Source organism: Bipolaris maydis (assembly GCF_028858645.1).
Source record: "Bipolaris maydis strain C4 unplaced genomic scaffold PSV08scaffold_5, whole genome shotgun sequence".
Lineage (NCBI taxonomy): Eukaryota > Fungi > Ascomycota > Dothideomycetes > Pleosporales > Pleosporaceae > Bipolaris > Bipolaris maydis.
The window spans coordinates 686,791-699,962 of record NW_027093861.1 but is presented as its reverse complement, the minus strand read 5'-3'; the positions used below and the strand labels follow the sequence as shown (position 1 = coordinate 699,962).

At 53.7% G+C, this 13,172-nt stretch overlaps 7 protein-coding genes across 7 annotated transcripts; 2 read left to right on the top strand and 5 right to left on the bottom strand.

Annotated features, from left to right (window-relative positions):
- Positions 1 to 226: 226 nt before the first annotated feature.
- PSV08DRAFT_286738 (uncharacterized protein) lies at positions 227 to 1,486 on the bottom strand. The gene has a single exon (XM_014221069.1). It carries the CDS (start codon positions 1,306 to 1,308, stop codon positions 307 to 309), a length of 1,002 nt encoding a protein of 333 aa, XP_014076544.1. The 5' UTR covers positions 1,309 to 1,486; the 3' UTR covers positions 227 to 306.
- A 1,459-nt stretch (positions 1,487 to 2,945) lies between these two features.
- On the bottom strand, positions 2,946 to 4,204 carry PSV08DRAFT_220485 (BAR domain-containing protein). Its single transcript, XM_014221068.2, has 3 exons — positions 4,066 to 4,204; positions 3,916 to 4,012; positions 2,946 to 3,826 (listed from the first exon to the last, which is right to left on the bottom strand). Exons 1-3 carry the CDS (start codon positions 4,076 to 4,078, stop codon positions 3,151 to 3,153), a joined length of 786 nt encoding a protein of 261 aa, XP_014076543.1. The 5' UTR covers positions 4,079 to 4,204; the 3' UTR covers positions 2,946 to 3,150.
- A 166-nt stretch (positions 4,205 to 4,370) lies between these two features.
- On the top strand, positions 4,371 to 5,676 carry PSV08DRAFT_177138 (uncharacterized protein; the record flags this gene model as incomplete). Its single annotated transcript, XM_014221067.1, has 2 exons — positions 4,371 to 4,820; positions 4,915 to 5,676. The coding sequence occupies 2 exons, from the start codon at positions 4,371 to 4,373 to the stop codon at positions 5,674 to 5,676; spliced, it is 1,212 nt and encodes a 403-aa protein (XP_014076542.1).
- Positions 5,677 to 6,270: 594 nt separating this feature from the next.
- Positions 6,271 to 7,142, bottom strand: PSV08DRAFT_350088 (ubiquitin-conjugating enzyme/RWD-like protein; the record flags this gene model as incomplete). Its single annotated transcript, XM_014221066.1, has 3 exons — positions 6,271 to 6,779; positions 6,860 to 6,986; positions 7,068 to 7,142. 3 exons carry the CDS (start codon positions 7,140 to 7,142, stop codon positions 6,271 to 6,273), a joined length of 711 nt encoding a protein of 236 aa, XP_014076541.1.
- Positions 7,143 to 8,145: 1,003 nt separating this feature from the next.
- On the bottom strand, positions 8,146 to 9,476 carry PSV08DRAFT_286691 (uncharacterized protein). The gene has a single exon (XM_014221065.1). The coding sequence runs from the start codon at positions 9,440 to 9,442 to the stop codon at positions 8,426 to 8,428; it is 1,017 nt and encodes a 338-aa protein (XP_014076540.1). The 5' UTR covers positions 9,443 to 9,476; the 3' UTR covers positions 8,146 to 8,425.
- Positions 9,477 to 11,497: 2,021 nt separating this feature from the next.
- Positions 11,498 to 12,301, top strand: PSV08DRAFT_361081 (microsomal signal peptidase 12 kDa subunit-domain-containing protein). The gene is made up of 3 exons (XM_066093006.1): positions 11,498 to 11,643; positions 11,734 to 11,793; positions 11,850 to 12,301. Exons 1-3 carry the CDS (start codon positions 11,593 to 11,595, stop codon positions 12,045 to 12,047), a joined length of 309 nt encoding a protein of 102 aa, XP_065949304.1. The 5' UTR covers positions 11,498 to 11,592; the 3' UTR covers positions 12,048 to 12,301.
- PSV08DRAFT_361080 (uncharacterized protein) lies at positions 12,089 to 12,952 on the bottom strand. Its single transcript, XM_014221063.2, has 3 exons — positions 12,632 to 12,952; positions 12,422 to 12,571; positions 12,089 to 12,371 (listed from the first exon to the last, which is right to left on the bottom strand). Exons 1-3 carry the CDS (start codon positions 12,731 to 12,733, stop codon positions 12,273 to 12,275), a joined length of 351 nt encoding a protein of 116 aa, XP_014076538.2. The 5' UTR covers positions 12,734 to 12,952; the 3' UTR covers positions 12,089 to 12,272.
- Positions 12,953 to 13,172: the final 220 nt, after the last annotated feature.

Below are 13,172 nucleotides of genomic sequence, written 5' to 3'. Positions count from 1 at the left end.
GCACCTGGGAGTGAGGCAGGAAAGGCGCTCAAGCAGCACCTGGGAGTGAGGCAAGGGAAGCGAGGTGGGAGAAAGAAGTTCAAGTAGGCAGGCTTGATTATATGTCCAAGAAGACTCACGTGATGTTATCGATACCACAAAGCTTGGCACTGTAACACCGATAGGAACAACTACAGAGACGAGAGATAGACACAGAGCGTTAGACTCAGGAACGGATGATGCATGGTAAACGAAACAATGATGAATTTGAAACAATATTAAACTCCTATTCACTAAAACGAGGATAGCACGAAAAGAAAAGCCCCTTCAAGTCGCTAGTGCACCGTGCTGGTTGCTGTGTAGAGTGGTAATGTCACCTGCTCGGACGCCCTGATGCTGGTTCAAGATTTCGTCGTCGCCGGTACTGCGCAAGGTGTTCTCGTCCATCTTGCCGTCTACGCCTCGCTGGACACCGGGCTCAATCAGACTGCCCTCATTGCTAGGCACGTTTGGCCAGAAAGCTTCCTCGGCATCTAGCAGAGCCCTCCATATCGGATCCGCCCTGTTCTTTACCTCTGCCCACCTCCTATCATCGCGATTTACTGCGATGCTCACGCCTTCGTTGATGATGCGTTCAAGCTGCTCGACAAACATCATGAAGTCGCGGTTTGACCAGTTGGGGATGAACTCTCTTCGCATGGCGCCGCCGTCCATGTCATTTTCGTACCCTCGAGGAGATGACTGGGTATCTTGATGGCGAGCCCAAGACCAGGCTTCATAGTAGACCTTCTCAGTTGACCACAGCAGGATCGCGCCCTCTAGCCAGGGGAGGAAAGGATTGGGTTGTTGAGATGCAACGGCGTTGAACAGGGCCTCGTAGCGACGAAGGCCTTCTGACTTGAGGTTTTCTTGTAATGGCCAGGGATGAAAATCAATCTTGTAAATTTCAGCAACTTCCTGGAAGAACTGAATCTCCCGCTCTCCGTTTTGAATGCCAGCCTCTAGCCATCTAATTAGGCGTGTTTCGATATCCGGTTCAGCGTCTGGAGCAATTGTCGACTTGTGGGTACTTTGAACCAGACTCAGAGTATTTCTGAGTGTGGAGAGGTAGCCTTCAATGTACTGCCTGTCGTTTGATAGCCACTGTGCTATCAAAGACTTGGGCAGAGAGCCCTTGGCGGCGCGCTCTAGGAAGGGGTGCCTTGTGACGCGGAGAAGTTGTTGGTGGTTGATTGCGAGTAAGTGTGTTGTGAGTGCCCAGGGGACGTCGGTGGGGTCGATTTCGCCTTTGCTGTGAGCGACCGCGGTTCCGGGGTGGTGCGTAGGCATGGTGGTAGGTATCGTTCACGAAGTATTTCAGAAATCTGTATCGAACGATGTATGTATTCGATAAGGTACATTTCGGACACGGGCAGCAAAGCAGGGTCTTTATATGATCTGTCAAGGTATCTGCCAAGCTATACGATGGCTCCGAGGAACTTTAGCTATGTGCTGCTATATCTGGTATGATGTACGCTGTGGCGCAGCCAAGAAAGGGTGATGGTGTTTCAACGACTGTATGACGTGAGTCCAGGGCGTCCGGATGCTGGGCTTCTTTAGTTGATACAAGAGGACGAATGATGGGATCCTAGATTGATAGATGAGAACTTGGCGCGCAATGCCGCAGCGGAGCACTTGGCGGGTAGGATGCTAGAGTGCTCGTTCGACTGAAGCGCGTGGCGGAACTGTGGCTAGGCGCTCGGCAATGCTGTCATTTCGCCACCCACCAAACCGGACGAGCATTGGGCGCTATTCGCTTCCTGCCCCTGGCCCATCACGTGTGACATACCATGGTTCTAGTGCTTTAGGATGCCACGGCAGAGATGCTTGTATCCACTTTGGACGGCCAGAACCAAGTCTATATTCTTGTCCTTTGCAGAACTCAGCGTGCCTTGAAATCCAGACCTCACGCCATCGCATCATCACCTGTGGGACATTACCTCACTTGATCGTCCCACCCTAGTAGTCTTGATGTACGCAGTTTCCAAGAGTGGCTTTCGAGGAAGCTCCTAGATAACGATCAAGCGCACGTATCTGCAGAAAAGACTACACTCGTTATGGAGCAGCCCCACCTTGGTTTTACTGAGATCAGGTGAGGTGGGGGGTTTAGTTCCTTGACATCAAGGCTGCGAAGAATGGTTTGCACTTCAAGGGTAGTCAATTTCAAGAAGCCACATATTTATCTCGTGTATATACTATACGAATACCGATCTTGCGCTCAGGTAAAAATACAGCCATCAACTATGATTATATATCGAAGCCAGCAAAGCTTACATTTGTTCTCTCGCCACATCGGTTGACTTACATCCAACATACAAAAAGGCTCAAACAACTTACTCCCTAAACCAACCGACTTACGATGATTCATACTACTGAGGTGGCTGTCAGGTGATAATCTATCGTTCTAAAGTTTAAATATTCAAACAAGAAACATGTCAGTAAAACTAGCCGGATACTAAATAGAAATTATAGTAGTTTGCTTTGACAATAGTCTTACAAGTACAGCTGCATGCTACAAAAAAAGCCAAAAAAAAAGAATAAAGGATAGAGAGAAAAAGGTTCAGCTTGACTGTAGTGTTACTACGGTAGCAGTACAGTGAATACGGAGATGACGAGTGCATCTACACCGGAGAGTCTTCGGTCTTGTGAGTTTCTTATCTTCCATTATCTGCAGGGAGAGACGAAGTTGGTTCTTCTTTTGCTGGGTGTTACCCTGTCAGATTTTTCAGATGATGTCGGATTATGCGGTGGCATTTTGTGTCTGGTTAAGCCGCGAGAAGTGCACGTGGCTTAATGAACAGCTGCTAAGTCCAAAGTGGGACGTAGTAGAAAAGAAAGATGAGATTGAAAAAAAAAACGGGACAAGTTTGAAGTTTGGGTACAGGATAGGCAACGTCCAAAGTCACATGGATTGGAATCTCCAACAGAGTAGAAACTTGGTTGGTGAGAATTCGAGTCAATAGCATTCGACGAAATAAAGAAAATAATGTTCGTACGAAGCCTTGTCAGGTCATCGCCCTTTCTCTCTAACCCAAGCAATGCCGCAAACCAGATGATTCCCAACGCCTTCAAGAAGAATTACTGCACGTGATGCACTAGAAAGTCAAGCCTTTTGTTCTCTCTCATAAGCCTTTAGACCGTTCCCGCAATACTGAGGTCCCTAATTTCCTGTAGCACCTCCTCGACACGCGCATCCAGCTCACCCTGAGCATACTGGTCTCTTGTGTTGGCATCAAGATACTGTTGTACCTGTGCCATTCTCGAGTAGGCCTCGGCACAGAACCTCAACTGAATCTTGACTAGCGCCTCGAAACTTGGGTCTAGGTAGGGTACTCGCAGGTCAATGAGTTGTGGTAGTTCGGCCGTTAGGGTATCGTTGAGCTGGTCGTAGGCAGCCTTGGCGAGCTGCTCATCCTTCTCAGCACGCGGGAGCTTGGTGACGTCCTTGTCGGGTTTGTCTGTCAACTTCCTGACCTGGGCGCGCATGCGATCATAGTCCATCTGCTTGTGTTCGCGCTTGGTGATGCAGGCGTTGATGTCGGGGAAGTAGGAGCAGAAGCGCTGGATGGGATCGAGAACTGTGGTTCGGTAGGGACCGTCGAGGGCTTTGATTGTCTCGGCATCCAGGTCGGTCACAGCTTGCTTGTAAGAGCGCGACACTCCGTCCTTGGCGCCGGCGTCTCCGTAGAAGGCGTCAATAGTTTCGGCAATGCGCATCTGCGAGGCCGTCATGGCACGGAGCGAGTCGAGGTAGCCTTTTGCTTCCTTTTGCAGCTTGTTCGCCGCCGTTTCCATGGTCCGGTAGCGTCTGCCATGTTGCTGTTAGAAGGGGTGGTCATGGGCGGATGCCTGGGAAGGGGGGCAGGGAGGCGGCGGGCGGGGGTTGAGGGCGCATACCGCTGCTCAGTCTCAAAGTCGCGATCATTTGTGCGCTCGACCTGGCCCGTCTTCATCAACACCTGGGTGGTTGCGCGATTGACGCCCTTCTTGAACCCTGCACTGTGTGAGCGGCCACGATATCAAACAAACATTGTTGGGCTGCAATACCTGTCCAAGACATGATTGTGGTGTTGCCGCTATGTTCCGGGAATGCGACGTAGAGATGTGTGTGTGTTGCGTGCAAGCGCAGTGGGTGTAGCTGGGGTATTGTATGTTTGTACACAGTGCAGTCGAGGAGAACAGAGTCGAGCAGAGTGGCAGTGGTGTTGTGGTTGGCCGGCGAGTTGGATGGGAGCGGGCGGCAGTGCCACAATGACGAAAGCTGCAGCCGGCGTACACCACGTCCATCGTGGCTGAGCAAGCCCGCCAGCCCGGCCTCGGGTTCCGCATCAGTGCGAAAGCACCCGACGTCAATGTCTTCTCTGCGTGCGCTGCATCGCGCAACCCCTTCACCTCTGCGCTCATGTAGCAATTGTCTGCGCCGGTATTCCCTCGCATCGCCCTCGAGCCAGCAACAGACGCAGAAGAAAGTCATTTTTTCCGGCATCCAACCCACAGGCATCCCACATCTTGGAAATTATCTGGGCGCATTACGGCAATGGGTCCGACTGCAAGACGAGGCGTCACCAGACACGACGCTCCTCTTTTCCATTGTCGACCTGCACGCCATTACCATCAAGCAAGATGCACGTGAATTGGCCAACTGGCGCAAAGAGATGCTGGCCAGTCTCTTAGCAGTAGGACTCGACCCAAAGCGATGCATAATCTTCACACAGAGCAGCGTAAAGCAGCACGCTGAACTCATGTGGATTCTCAGTTGCGGTGCCAGCATGGGCTATCTAGGCCGCATGACGCAGTGGAAGGTAAGCGTGCAGTTAACGCAAAAAAAAAACTACTCCAAATTATATTATACACAAACTCAACTAAGAAATACAAAACTGACACATCTTACTACAGGCCAAACTCTCCCTCCCATCAGACTCCTCCCCCCTCGACCCCTCCAACAACAAAGACGCCCTAAAACTCGGCCTCTTCTCCTACCCCGTCCTCCAAGCCGCCGACATCCTCCTGTACAACACCACGCACGTCCCCGTCGGCGAAGACCAAGCCCAGCACCTGGAATTCACGCGCGAGCTAGCCATCGGCTTCAACCATGTCTACTCTTCCTTGCCATCTTCTTCATCATCAGCAGCAGCAGGAGGAGGAGGAGGAGGAGCTCCCCTCCTAACAATCCCCCAAACCCTGCTCAGCCCCGCCAAACGCATCATGAGCCTTACGGACCCCACCAAGAAAATGAGCAAAAGCGACGCTAGACCCAAATCCCGCATCTTACTTTCTGACTCGAGAGAAGACATCTTTGCCAAAGTCAAGTCGGCGCTGACGGACTCGATAGAGGGTGTGAGTTATGATCGGGAAAAGAGGCCTGGAGTGTCGAATTTGGTGGACCTGCTGTGGCATTTTGATCAAAATGGTGGAACTGGGTCGCCGGAGGAATTGGCGGAGCATCTCAAGGATTTGAGTATGAGGGCGCTTAAGGAGAGGGTGGCGGATACGGTGGATACGGGGATTAGTGGGGTACGAGAGAGGTATCTGGAGTTGATGAAGGGGGGTGGGCAGACGGAATTGGTGCGGCATGCTGAGCAGGGTGCGCAGAGAGCCGAGGAGATTGCTGAGAGTACAATGGTGAGGGTGAGGAATGCCTTGGGCATTGGATGGTAAACTATTAAAAAAAAATAGGTCAAAAACAAACACTGTAAATCATACTTTTGTAACAACAACAATTTGAGAACATGATTGCAAGGCCCCAGGGCAAACTCTTTGAAAACCTATTCTATGGGAAAACAATTCACGCCCCACAAAAAATGTCGAACCGGAGAATCGCAGTACTAACGTATTATCGAAAGATTGATGCCCCCGAAAAAGAACAGCAAAGAAAAAAAAACTCCCAGGCCTATGCAGTATAAAATGCCCATCCGAAACCGTTACCGAATCATGGGCATCTAGTAGACCCGTGGAAAACGCAAGCGCCAGGAACCACACGCCAAAAACCGAACGCCTCGCTGAGAATAAACGTGCTGAAGAAATGGTGAGAATCAAATACAGGGGAGCCCTGAGAAAAGCATATGCGTATGCACTGATACCCAAACATTGGCCATATTCAATGGCGGCCAGGTCGACGTGTCTCTGACGACGAGAGAGCCATGTTGAGGTTGAAGAACAAGCGTGGCTGCAATGACAAAGAGGCCTCCCGGTTGTGTCGTTAGGGCATGATTGTGAGACAGAGGCATCGGAGTTCAGCCAGAACACTGACACCTAGCGCTTAGAAGGGGCCACTTCCTCATCCTCATCCTCGCCATCGTCGTCTTCGCCCTCAAACTCAGAATCCATCTCTTGGTCCTCGTCAAAGTCGCTTTCGCTGCCGCCAAAGTCAAGGCTCTCGGCATCGCTGTCTTCCCAGCTCATTTCAAAGTCTCCCTCGTCCTTCTCCTTCTTCCACGCAGTCTCGTTGGTTGGCATAACGAAGCCCTCTGGGATATCCTGCTTTGACAATTCAAGATCCTTCTTGACCATCTCCTTGTATTCGGCTGGCTTGTTACGCAACATGACGCCTGCGTCGACGTTGGCAGGGGAAGAAACCTCGGCATCGTCCAACAGAGAGAGAATGGATATAAGGACCGTTTCGACTCGCTGCACGGGCGACCAACGCTCCGCGGCAGTCTCGCCGGACATTTCGTCATCACCAGGCGGGTGAAGGATGGAGATGCACAGACGGCCGTCGGGGTAAATGTTGGGGTGGTAGAGTGGCCGGATAAACTTGAAGTCTGATATGCTATTAGCACCTGCCTTGTATATGACTTGTATATGATATGGCAGTCTCCGTCATAGACGAGCGGTCACGTACCTGGCGGGCTATGTGGGTAGTTGCGAGGAAACGTCATCCTGGCCTTGAAGTAGCCGCCGTAATACATGGATTCCTCGTTCATAACAATGAGTGCCACACTCCACTCAAAGACATTTTCGTTGATAAGCTGTGCCGTGGTTAGCTAGGTGCCCCCAGCAGTCGCCACTGGGGCAGGTGACTCTTCGCTAGCCGCCGCTCACGAACTCACCTCAATGTTGGTCCATTTCTCCTTGCTCAGCTGCTTGAACTCATTCATGAGTATTCGCTGCGCCATTTCCGCCATGTTGAGCAGTGGTTCCGAACAAAGTCCCTTGGCGAAGGGTGTGGTGTTGGCGAGGGTGCTGTACAATGACAATGCAGGCAGACGACGTGTCAGTCTGGTGGGGGTCCGGGCCAGCAGTGGGGAGGGAGCGTGCGGCGCAGGGAGAGAGTGTGTATGGGGAGCAAGTGAGTGAGTGGGCAGGTGAAAGAAACGGGGGCGGAGAGGCGGAAGGGTGAGACCATGGGCTTTAAGGGAGAGCGTGTGCTGAGAGGCGCTGCATGATGGAATGCTCTCGCCGAAACAAGGATGCGCCAGGCCAGCCCTTCGGAACGAGCCTAATTCACCGCTTGCGGCCCTGCAGAGCGCCCCTCGTGTGGAACCACGAGCTGGGGACTCATGACCTGCACCCAGGGTAGACGACGGCCGCCCAACGTCACAGAACATGGCTTTTTTTCCTCCTCGGCCTACTTGCTTTGGCGGCTGGCTGGTTCCTGCACCATGCTGGGTGCGGCCAAGTCGCCATGTTACTTCCGACCTCGGAACGAATGGGAAGGGACCGGAATCATCGCCTACACAGTAGTCGCCTCTTTGCCAGCGCCGCGTGATGGCCGGCGAGTGATGAGTGACGGCGGGTCTGGCAAATGCTGAGCCGCTCAATAGTGTACCGCCCGCCGCCCGCCCTCGTCCCAAACCTAACGACCGCAGAAACGTGGAACCAGCGTGTGCCCCTGGGCCGCCGCCTGTCACGCCGTCGCGTGCTCTGTGCTGCCCTCTGCCACATTGCCCGTCTATTTTGGACGAGCCGATGAAACAAACAACAAATGCCAGCTGCGTAGACGGCAACGTTTGCGGTGCTGCCAGCATATCTATGCGCTTGCTTTTCCTATCCCGTTCGAGTCAGGCCTTGTGGCTGACTACCCATTCAAACCCAGCATCAGATCCTTTGTGAATATCCAGCGTGCCCCCCCCCCCACATCAACACCACATCAGCAACCATCACATCAGGCATGCAGAGCATCTTTGGAAGCAAATCTCTTCTTCTTTTTCTTTTTTTCCCTCCTAGCCACTTATATACTCCCATCGCTAAACCTAGTTACTGTCGGACATAATCCCAGAATGACCACCTCATGCCATGTATGTATGTGTATGCAGAAACCCAGCTTATTGACAAAACCCCATCATTACTCCACCGCTCTCGTCACGTCGTATACTGAAGGAAAGCGCAAAGCAAAAAACAGAAAAACAGACAAAGAGTGTACGTGCCCAGTTGAAAGCCGGCTGGGAACAAGTAGGAAACCGCGCAACTAGATGTATCGCATCCTCCTCGCCACAAGCAGGCATACCGAAATAAAGAGGCAAATGACCCCAATGATGCTGAAGAACCAGGCCAGGCTTCCGTCTTGGCCTGGGACCTTGACGTTCATGCCGAACAGACCGCAGATCAGGTTGAGCGGAACCAGAATCGTTGCAATCACAGTCACCTTCTGCAGGGTAGCGTTGCTATCGTTACCCTGGATGACCTGGTCAACAGAGATCTGAGCGAGGTAGTTGGAGTGCGCGCGGCTGAGCATTTCCTCAAAGTGAGCCAAGTTGGACATCATTGTGACGACGTGATCCTGGATATCGCTGAGATAGATGCCCACATCACCGCGGGGCGCCACACTGTAAGATTCGTTGCAACGCTTAGCGAAGCCCTTGATGACATCTGCCTTGCCTCCCAACAGACGCAGCAGCTGCATCACACGCTTGCGGCAGTCGCCAACTGACCGAAGAATCTCACGTGAGTCCTCAATCCGGGCAATAAACACTTGGTCCTCAATCGCGTCAGCTTCGTCTTCGATGCTTCGGATCACAGGAGCGAAGCTGTCCACAATGTCGTCGATAAGGGCGTAGCAGATCCAGTCGGCGTTGAGGTTGATGTAGTCACGGAGCCGACTAATACGCTTGCGAACGTTGAGAGTGTGGGGGCTTTCGCAAAAGGTAAAGGTCAGAATGCCCTCTTTGAACACTACCGCGTAGAAGTTGACGGGCTCTAGGTATTCCTCAGATTCTTTGTCGGCTTGGAAAAACGAACGGAACGAGACAAAGTAGTACTGGTGGAACAGCTCCACCTTCTCGCGTGGCTCCTGGATGCAGATATCCTCACGAGTAAGGGGATGTACTCCAAATGCCTTTGAAATGGCAAACACTTCCTCTTCTGTTGGGTTGACCATGTCGAGCCACCAGACGCCGCCATCTGATGGTGTGTCAAACAGATCGCGGAAGCGTTCACCAGGCATGAGGAGCCCTCCAAGCTCGGCTGCATGAATTGTGTCGTCCATCTCAGAAGAGAAGAAGGTCCATCGATTGACCTTGGCTTCCGGCGCATGCTTCTCGGTAAAGACGTGAGAAAGACCTTCTTCCGCAAGCTTTTCCTGGATTGCAGGGTCGACTTCCTTCAAGCTCGTAATTTCGTCTGCTGTCTTGGGCGTAGCGGATTGGCTCGACTTGGGACGAAGGTCGGAGAAGACCTTGGGCTTTGCAGACATGCGAGAGGCTACACTCGCCTTGTGGCGTAGAGGCTGGCCAATAGGCGTCTTGCTTTGGGCCTCTGCGACGAACTCTTCCAACTCTTCATAGTCAAACCTGGTTGTCTTGCCAGTGTCCTCGGAAACAGGGAAGCAAACGTCCTCCTCGGCAGAGCTGTGCGCGGATGCTGCATCTGTGTTGTGCAATTCCTCAGGACGCTCGTCGCTGATGGTTGCGCGGCGCGCTGTGGCGCGAGACATGGTTCTATGCAAGGCAAGATCGTTCTCGGAGTCGGCATGGCTCTGAAGAGTGTTGGCTCGGTCACGGCGACGAGGCCCGGCAAATGCATCAACCGAGTTGGGGGGAGAGACAGATCGCGAGCTGGTAGACGAATCCCTGCTCCTAGATAGGCGCTCGACAGCAAGATCGCGAGGACGTCGGAATGTGTCTCGTCGGGCTCGGGGGTCGTGGGCTAGCGAACCGCGGCGAACATAGGCATCAGGAGCCAAGTGCTGGTCATCGTCTACCACAGCGCTTTCTTCAAAGTCGCGTCGAGTGATGTCTGCCTCGAGGGCTTGGTTGACTTGGAGGAGTATATTGGGGTGGTCCTGGCCATGGGCGCTCGCAAATGTAGGTCGGCGCGATCTGGGGGGCGAGTTTGCTTCGGCACGCGGGAGAGATAGAGGCTGGTTACGGTGATCGTTAAGGTCAGACACAGGCGTGCTGAACCTTGTTTGGCTCTCGGATCTCGGAGTGTCAGTCATATTGGCTACTCAGGCGGCGATGAGTGGGAACTCCGGGATCTGATGCGGGGTGCTTTAGTTAAGCCAGGATTGTTTGTATATTCAGCAACTTCTAGCGCTGCAAGAAGCACGGAAGCGGGTAGGTCGCTTGTGAGCGCCCACCTCTAAGGCGCGCTCAACTTGACGATGGCTTCGCGTAGGGTGGTCCCCTACACTAAGCCGACGGTAAAAGTGTCCGGTATCCAGACTTCCACACCCTCTCCGGGAATAGGAAGGCTCGGTGAAGGAGGCGAAAGCAGTAGCGAGGGTAATCGGGTTTGTGATGTTTGGGCCAGTTATGGGGGCTGGTGGTCGCCTCCGTATACCCAGGCTTTTGTGCCGAGCAAGGGGCGGATGAAGGAGAGCCGGTCGAAGTAGAGTCCCGCCAACTTGGTGGTTTGGATGTCTATGGACGCCGTAGCGTCAGAGGTGGGAGTGAAAGGGGATGGTGGGGAAAAACAAAGAACGCTGCTGGGTCAATCAGTCGCAACGGTGGATGGCGGTCCACGGGGAGTCAGAGCTGGAAAGCGGGGAGGTGCACTGGAGCAGCTGCCAGATGCGTGGTGAAGAAGCGGTGTATTGTCGTGGGCAGCAGGTCTGTGGGCAATATATACGTGGTGCGAGACCAGGTAGGCGATGAAAATATTTGGTTGACGGGGGGTGCGGGTCTTTTGTAGTGTGGCTAGAGGGCTAAGGCCAGGCCTTGTTTCCTTTGGATCAGGTCCGCGCTTCGGTGCCTGCTGATTGGGCTGAAGCGGACTCCGAAGCCCCAAGACTGTCCGCTAACTGCATGTGCAGCATGTGGAGCGGCTGAGGCATGCCGAGCAGCAGCACACCGGACACTCTAGACGTGTACAAGTCCAGGCGTATGTTGCGTCTCTGGGCCCCCCAAGAGCCATGGACGCATATGCAACTGTCGCTTGTTGACCTGCATCTCCGTCAGGCGCAAATCGAAAGCCTGCAGGGGTGGCGCGGCCGCGGATCGCTTCCTCTCGCGCCGAGGTTGTTCCGATGGGGCTCTGGATCGCAAACATGCCACCTCTTCAAACACGGCTAGCCTTGTGCAGCCAGCAGTCGACCACTTTCATACATACGTACATACGTCCGTACGTACAAAACACCCAAGACACACAAAGCCGTCTAAGCGCCAGCAATTCCCAACGTGAGCACCTGCATGCGACATGGCGGACCAACTTCTCGAGCAAGTGCGCGACGCCGTCGAGGGCCAGATTGTATGCGATGCCTTGTCCAGACCCAGACCCAGGCCTAGACATACACACCAACCGCTGCTTCACGACAAGGTTTGCTAACAGTGGTTGCAGGACTTCGAGGGCCAGAGGCTGGCTGATATGCTGAGCACAGTTCTCCTTGGCGCTGCTGGTGTATGCCCCCCCCCCTTCTCTTGATTGCGAGCGCTTCATGCGGCTGACGAGCCCAGATCATTGCCTTCATTGTCGGCTACATGGCACAAGACATCCGCCTCACCCTCTACATTGGCCTCGCTGGCACCGCCCTCACCTTCCTTGTCGTTGTGCCCCCGTGGCCCTTTTACAACAAGAACCCCGAAGGCTGGCTACCAAAGTACAACGCTTCTTCGCAATACAACATCGACGTCGACGGGGAGAAGGTGGGATAGACCGGGTTTGGGCGCGAGTGCAGGGGAGACTTGTATCACAATTGGCTAGAAATGCGGCGTTTGATTGTAATGGGAATCTTATTCGACCCTCTTGACTGCGCGTGCTACTACATCGTGCTGTCTTGATAGTCTTTTGCAAAGGCCGTGCTAACGCCAGACATCCGAATGGAACCATAACCCAAATGCGTCCTTGTTGAACCTGTTTGTCGTACCTGCCGCTGCTGTCTATCGGCCGTACTTTTGGAACTCCCAGTCTCTGTTGTCTAGCGGGCAGACCTGTCGCGTCTTGAGCCATCGTGAGATGCAGTGGAAGTGGAAGGCGTGCTGCTGTGAATTAGCATGGCGAATTGCGAGTTTGGCAACATGGAACCTACGTTGCAGATGCCCCAGGCTACCGTGCACTCTTCGCTAGTTGCCGAAGCTTGGTTGGCCTGGCATTCAATGCACAGGTCCATGATGTGATTACGGCAAATAGCACAGTTGTCGACGACGATATCCCAGGCCCAGAGAGCAACGGCGTTCCACTGCGTCATGTCAGCATCCAACGCCTGGTAGCGCACCGGTTGTGCTCGTGTGTTGCCTACCTTTTTGACCTCGAAGCGCTTCTTGTCGCCCTCGCCACTGGCACCGGCCTTGGATGTCTTGGTCTTGGCCGGGGGCGCATCTGCCATGTCGACGTCCGCCATGATTAGTGTGCGATGAAGGCGGTCCGGAGCTGGTGGGGGCGGGGAGATGTGTAGAGTCCAAGTCGGAGGCTGAAGCGTGGACAGAGAGCGGAGTTTGACGGGCCGCAGGTGTGTAATACGTGGGCGGGAACAGGTAGCAGCTCCAGCTCCAACCAGAACCAGAACCAGAACCAGGTTGCTATGGGGTGGCAATGTATTGGCCCGAAAGGTATGGAGGCTGAAGGCGCAACGTGCATCCGTCAGGCTCCAGCTGCCAGCGAGCGGGCGCCAAGACCGGGGCCCATTCACGTCACTGTCTGCGACGACGCCGCAGACAAAGGGCAATGCAAATGCGAAAGCACATCACCAGCAACACACGCTTTGAACTTAATGCCGGAAAGGGACGATCCGTGTCAGAATCCCCATTGCTCCCCCAGCCCGACGTCTGTTTCACAGTAAC

Coding starts and splice junctions, on each gene's coding strand:
- PSV08DRAFT_286738 (XM_014221069.1), bottom strand. CDS start 1,308: ATGCCTACGCACCACCCCGGAACCGCGGTCGCTCACAGCAAAGGCGAA.
- PSV08DRAFT_220485 (XM_014221068.2), bottom strand. Junction 3,827..3,915: donor GACTTTGAGACTGAGCAGCG/GTATGCGCCCTC, acceptor GCAACATGGCAG/ACGCTACCGGACCATGGAAA.
- PSV08DRAFT_286691 (XM_014221065.1), bottom strand. CDS start 9,442: ATGGACGACACAATTCATGCAGCCGAGCTTGGAGGGCTCCTCATGCCT.
- PSV08DRAFT_361081 (XM_066093006.1), top strand. CDS start 11,593: ATGGCGGACCAACTTCTCGAGCAAGTGCGCGACGCCGTCGAGGGCCAG. Junction 11,644..11,733: donor ACGCCGTCGAGGGCCAGATT/GTATGCGATGCC, acceptor CAGTGGTTGCAG/GACTTCGAGGGCCAGAGGCT. Junction 11,794..11,849: donor TTCTCCTTGGCGCTGCTGGT/GTATGCCCCCCC, acceptor TGACGAGCCCAG/ATCATTGCCTTCATTGTCGG.
- PSV08DRAFT_361080 (XM_014221063.2), bottom strand. CDS start 12,733: ATGGCGGACGTCGACATGGCAGATGCGCCCCCGGCCAAGACCAAGACA. Junction 12,572..12,631: donor AGCGCTTCGAGGTCAAAAAG/GTAGGCAACACA, acceptor GACATGACGCAG/TGGAACGCCGTTGCTCTCTG. Junction 12,372..12,421: donor TAGCCTGGGGCATCTGCAAC/GTAGGTTCCATG, acceptor AATTCACAGCAG/CACGCCTTCCACTTCCACTG.